The 6,690-nt window shown below is 31.6% G+C and overlaps 1 protein-coding gene across 1 annotated transcript; it reads left to right on the top strand.

The window, feature by feature from the left end:
- The first annotated feature begins 1,109 nt into the window (after nt 1–1,109).
- LOC145805612 (uncharacterized) lies at nt 1,110–3,771 on the top strand. The gene is made up of 4 exons (XM_082900775.1): nt 1,110–1,144; nt 2,151–2,171; nt 2,310–2,926; nt 3,056–3,771. The coding sequence occupies exons 1-4, from the start codon at nt 1,110–1,112 to the stop codon at nt 3,769–3,771; spliced, it is 1,389 nt and encodes a 462-aa protein (XP_082756901.1).
- Nucleotides 3,772–6,690: the final 2,919 nt, after the last annotated feature.

The following is a 6,690-nucleotide window of genomic DNA, read 5'->3' as shown; positions in this document are numbered from 1 at the left end:
ATGTTATTCTACAACGCAAAATTAGAAGAGATTCAACACATTAAAAGTATTATTTCCAACTTCGAGCTTATTCATGGCTTCATGTTAATTTTTCCGAATGCTCTATCTGTGGAATTGATGTGAATGAAGAATTTCTTAATCAAGTTGTATTGCTCTTAAGCTGCAAAATTTTTAAGTTGTCCCATAATTACTTGGGTCTTCCTTTTGGTGCAAACCCTAGATCAGCTTCTATATGGCAATCCATAATTAAACAATTCAAATACAAGCTTTGTATAGTTTAAAAAGGAACTATCTCTTTATTGGGAGTAGACTCACTCTTATTTATGCTACTCTTTCCAACCTACCTATTTACTATATTTCCCATTGTAAACTCCCATCATTTGTGTGCAACGAATTAGAGAAACTTCATAGCAAATCCCTTTAGGGTGACTAAAATGATAAAAGAAAACTTTTAATAGCAAATGGGGAAGTAATAACCAAAGGCAAGAAATCTGGAGCTCTTCTTGTCAAATGATAGTAGAGGTTCAAAATTGAAAAATAGGCTCTCTGGAGAAAAACCATCATTGAAAAATATAGTGGTATTCCAAATGGATGGTTCCCCTGTAACATTGTTCCATCAAGTTGCTCCAATATCTAGAAAAGGATCTTGAGTATCGGGTGTCAAAGTAGCCCATTTAAAGAGGCCCTTCTCAATAATCTTTTTGTGAAGCTTGGATCTAAAAATTATATTCTTTTCTAGACAAATGCTTGGTGCACTCTAAACCCACTTTGTGATGTTGACCCAAGACTATTCTCACTTTCTCTTCAAAAATAGTGCTTAGTGGTGAAAATCTTCTTCACTAGGTCAACTTCTTCCTCCATTCTTAACATCAGGATAAACATTGCTGAAAACTTGATAAGTCGGGGCTTTTCTTTATTAAATCCTTATGTTCCTTTTTTGATTCATCTCCCAAATCCTCGATCAATATTTGCAAATCTCTTTGGAGAACTATTGCTTACTCTCAAAAATTGAATCGCAAATGGTGCTTTCAATTGGTGTAAATAATTTGAGTGTTTTGTGGCAAGGAATTAGAGTTAGCTGATCATCTTCTACTATTTTGCAATCACTCATGGGTTGTTTGGTCTGGGATTATGCATTGGTGGGGTATTGATTGGGTTTGCCCAAATTCCATTGGATCTCTTCCACTCACGAAAAAACTTGCTTTCTTAGTATTTGTTGGAATATGTGGCTTGGTAAAAACTTCATTGTTTTCAAACAAAGGCTTGTGAACTGGGAAAAACTTATTGATAACATTAAAATTCATGTTTGCTTTTGGGTTAAATCTAAAATCGACTTCCAGGGCTTGTCAATTAGATACTTTCTACTGCACATTGATGTGGTTAGAAGAATCAAATCAAAGAAGTGTGGTCGAGCTTCCTCTTGACTTAGTGTCTATCTCATGTTCTTAAATAGTCAACTACTTGATTTCTTTTAGAGTGTTTACATTGGGGATTGTAAATGATTTCTCTTAATTTTGGGTGCCAACCTAGTTGGGATTCATCTGCCAAGCTATGATGCATCTGTTTCCAGTATCAGCCCTGGCCAAACGCCACTAAGGCCTGCGCCTTAGGCCGCAAAAAATTGGCTCAAAATAGGGCCCCAAATTTAGTAAAGTGTTACAGGCCCAAATTATTTTGTTATTTTAGAGCCAATTTAAAGGGCCTCAAAATATTGTGTTGGGCCCATATTTATTTATGAGTGTGGTTTGGCCCAATTAAAATTAAAATATATACAAAAAGTGTTGGTGGCCAAGGGAGAAGGAATCCACCCCAAAAAAAAGGCCCAGGGACAAGAACAATACATACATCACATACACTGAGCTTCTCACTCTCTCTCTCTATCTCTCTCTCTCTCTCTCACTATCAGATTTTATTAAATAAATTTGCCCTAATTTCTTTCTACCTTCTTTATTTATCAGATTTTAGTGGGATAATAAATGTGGCCTATTTTTTTTTTTACCTTCATTATCTATCAGATTTTGGTGGAATAAATAATTTTGCCCTAATTTTTTTACCTAGGTCTTTATCAGTTTTAATTGAATAAATTTTCCCTAATTTTTTCCCCTATTTTTGTTTCATTAAATTGTTTTTTATAATTTCTTTGCTATCAGATATGAGATAATCAGTGAATTGTAATTTGTGGATTGAATTGTGATTATAATCATGTTTCCTAGGAAGTACAGTTCTTGAAATGAAAAGTGAAAGAAGAAGCTGAAAGTAGATCAATTAATTCAATCTCAATTAGAAGCACTTGATAAATATTCCGGTAGCAAGAAACAAGTAGATATTCCGGGTTCGATTGATGAAAATTTGGTGATTGAAAAAACTAATCAATGTACAAATGACAATGAGGATAAAGATTTGGTAATTGAAGAACCTACTCAATGTGTGAATAATAATGAGGATGATGATTTGGTGATTGAAAAATCTAGTGAACATATGAATGAGAATAAGAATGAAGATTTGGGGAATGTAGAATCTAATGAAAGTGAAGATTTCAATATTGAATGTGGACATCTAAACATTTATGACCCTAGTAATTGGGACAAGATTGATCAAAATTTAAGAGATTTATTAGTTGAAAAAGGTCCTATAAGAGGTAATGGTGTGAATTTTCCCCTAGATGACAAAGATAGGAGTTTTTCTTCTACATTTTACATTCGACAGTTACAAAATAGAGAGAAACAGGATACGAAGTGGCTAGTATATTCAGATGCTTCAGACAAAGTGTTTTGCTTTTGTTGTAAGTTGTCTAAGCAAGATGGGAATAATATTCATTTGGCTACTGATATATTGAAAGATTGGAAGAATCTGGGGAACAGGCGTAGAATTCATGAAACTAGTAATGAGCACTTTATTTGCAAGAGCAAATGGATTGAATTCGAAAGTAGATTGAAGTAGAATGAAACAATTGATAGAAGTGTTCAAAAACAAATCAACCAAGAGAAAGAACACTGGAGACAAGTGTTGCTAAGGATAATTGCTATTGTGATCACTCTTGCTAAAAATAATTTAGCTTTTCGTAGAGACAATGAGAAGATTTATGAAGAAAGAAATGGAATCTTTTTAAGCTTAATTGAAATGCTTGCCCAATTTGATCCAGTAATGCAAGAGCACATTCAACGTATTCAAAGGAGTGAAATTCATTACCATTATCTTGGTCACAAAATCCAAAATGAGTTGATACAGATGTTAGCAAATGAGATCAAGAGTACAATTGTGGCAAGAATCAAAGAAGCGAAATGTTTTTCAATTATTCTTCATTGCACTCCAAATGTTATTCATGAAGAACAAATGTCTCACGTGATAAGATGTGTAGATGTTTCAACTAGTCCAGTAAAAGTAGAAGAATTCTTTTTAGAATTTTTGAAGGTGGATGATACATCGGGGTTGAGACTTTTTAATGTACTTAAAGAGGCATTGCACACATTCCAACTTGATATTGGTGATATAAGAGGGAAAGGATATGATAATGGCTCAAATATAAAAGGGAGACACAAAGGCGTACAAAAAAGTGTACTTGAAATAAATCCAAGAGCATTCTACACGCCATGTGGTTGTCATAGTCTTAATCTTGCCCTTTATGATATGTGTTGTTTTCATCTTCTACAAAGAAGTGAAAAATTTTCAAAGACAATGTGGAAGGTCTCACACTTAAGCCATTATCACAAACTCATTGGGAAAGTCGTATTGAAAGTGTTAAAGTTATACGGTACCAAGCTCCACAAATAAGAGATGCTTTAATTCAGTTGGAAAAAAGAATCTGATGAGCCCAATACAAAGTGTGAAGCTCAATCCTTAGTTGCATTTGAAATTGAGAATTTTGAGTTTATGTTTGGCATGATTATCTGGCACAATCTGTTGTTTTGCTGTCAACTTTGTTAGCAAGACATTTCAAGCTAAAGACATGCATATTGATGTTGCTATACATCAATTAAAAGGACTCATTACATTTCTTGAAAAGTATAGAGAAACTAGATATTTGGAGGCCATGATTGAAGCTAAAAGTTGCAACTGAAATGGAGATTGAACCTATATTTTGTGAAAGGTGTGTCATTCGTAGAAAGAAACAGTTTGATGAGAATGTTAGTGAAGAGGTTGCACAATCAGCTAAAGAATCCTTTAGAATTAATTACTTCATATATATAATTAATCTAGCTCTTTCTTCACTAAGAGTAGATTTGAATAATTTCAAATATATGAAGAAACTTTGGGATTTTTTTGTTTGATTTGAAAAAGTTAAATTCTACCAATGATGAGTGCTTAAAGACTTATTGTGCTAATTTTGAAGATTTTTTGAAACATGATGAACTTATGGACCTTGCTGGGAGAGATTTATTTTCTGATTTGAAAGTCTTCAAAGAAGTTTTGCCAAAATAAATCAATCGGCCAATTGAAGTGATGAATTATTTGAAATTCATGGATGGTTGTTTTCCAAATGCCTAGATTGTGTATAGAATATTGTTGACTATTCCAGTTACCGTTGCCTCCGGAGAAAGAAGTTTTTCAAAGTTGAAATTGATCAAATCCTACCTTCGATCAATAATGTCACGGGAAAGATTAAATGGATTAACTATATTGTCTATTGAAAAGGATTTGGTAGATAAATTAGATTATACAAACTTAATTAGTGATCTTGCAGCTAAAAATGCAAGAAGAGTAGTATTTAATTGATAATTGGTTCAATTGTAAGTTAGATATTGCTAAACTATAAAGCAATAAAACTAGTTTTTAATATTTTTCTGTCATTGTACTGATTTCTTCCTATCTTAATATATGAAAATAAATTTTAGTTTTAATTTTAATGATTATTTATGCAGGTAAACTTAAATAAAAATTTTGTTGATACTTATCATTTTACGCGTAATTTTTTTTATTAAAAATACACACACATATATATATATATATATATAAGAGGGGCCTCATTTTCATAGTTCGCCTTGGGCCTCACAAATCTCAATGCCGACCCTATCTATTTCCCCAACTTGTTCAATGTATGCTCTTTTTCTATTAATAAAATCTCTTTCTTTTTTCAAGTAAAAAAAATAAAAAAATTATGCTTCTCATCCAATAGACTTGGCTTGGCCCCTCCGTTGCTTCACATGTTGTATCATTTTGGTATAAACAAAATGCATAAATGTGAATAAGAAGTTTAAAATGTGATAACCAATGCTTGGTTGCATAGTAGCACTATTTTGTAGAGTAATGTTACGAGTGATACTCTTTGCAGTCTTTCATTATGAGATTGTATGTAAATTTTTTTTTTCTTTTTAAGTTTGGGTTATTTTTTATGGTGATTCTTGGACTTTAATTGTCCAATTTAATGTAATACTTTTTATATTTGTAATTAACCTCGTACAAATTGACCAAAAAAAATGAAATTGAAATGTGATTCAGACTCATTCTATATGTTGTGAGGACCACAATAAAATATATTTGGACATCACATTTTCCGATAGAGTCGATTGTTAAAGATTTTTTTCGAGATTTAAAATAGCGTTGAATTCTACTTTGATATATATACATATATATATATAAAGAATCAATTAATTTATGACCTCTCATTTGCTCATCTGTTCAGATTGAGTAGATATGATTTTTCTTTTGTTCCACATTAACAGTTAAGTAGGGGTGGGCATTGTGTCCTGTCATGTTGTGTTCAGATCATGTCATATCGGGTTCGCGTGTCAAAAGTATGAACACGACCACGATCTGTTTAATAAATGTGTCATATATGCAGATACTAACACGACCTATTAACCCATGGGTGACACAATTGACACGATTAATTTCTAAACTTACTTATTTACCATGACACGACATGACATAACACGATTGACTCAACAAAAAGCCTATTTGAGTGAGAGAAGCAAACATAAAAATTCTTGTTTCAAAGAAAAGAAAAGAAAAAAAATCTTGTTTGGAAGAAAAGAAAAGGAAAAAAAATCAAGAAAACAAAAAATTCTAGTTATATATCAATTAATTAATATAAATATTTATCTATACACACACACATACATATATATACATATATATATATATATATATAATTACACAGGTCGTAAACAAGTCATTTTTGGATCGCGGGTCGTGTTCGTGCTAACAGGTTTCACGTTAAAATAAATGGGTTAAACGTGTCAGTTTTGAATTTTACGAGTTCAACCCGAACATGACCTATTTATTATACGAGTTTACAAGTCACGTTATATATGTATTTGTGCCAAAAAATGCTCAACCCTAATCGACTGACTTGATGTGCAATTCGAATCCTGTTATCGTGGCGTGTTGGGAATTCCCACACCTACACAAGATATTGAATTTTTTGTATATTAATTAAATATTAAAAATTAATTTATTAATCATTGTTGAATTGAAATATCACATATATATATATATATATAAATTGTTAATATATATATATATATATTTCTTGACTTGACCCTAAAAATAAAATTTTAATTCCGTCATATAACACGCCCATACACTTATCAAGTATGTACACCGCCTAATATATATAGGGGTATTTGTTTAGGTTTTTTTGAGTCAACTTATAACTTTTAACTTTGGAAAAATTTATTTTGGACTATTTAATTAAACTTATTTCAAACAGCGTCTAATTCTAACAATTTATTTCAGCTTAAAAAAAAAAAA

Source organism: Camellia sinensis, chromosome 13 (assembly GCF_055761805.1).
Source record: "Camellia sinensis isolate YWXY chromosome 13, ASM5576180v1, whole genome shotgun sequence".
Lineage (NCBI taxonomy): Eukaryota > Viridiplantae > Streptophyta > Magnoliopsida > Ericales > Theaceae > Camellia > Camellia sinensis.
Note: the sequence above shows the minus strand (reverse complement) of the source record. Positions and strands in the feature narration are given on the sequence as shown.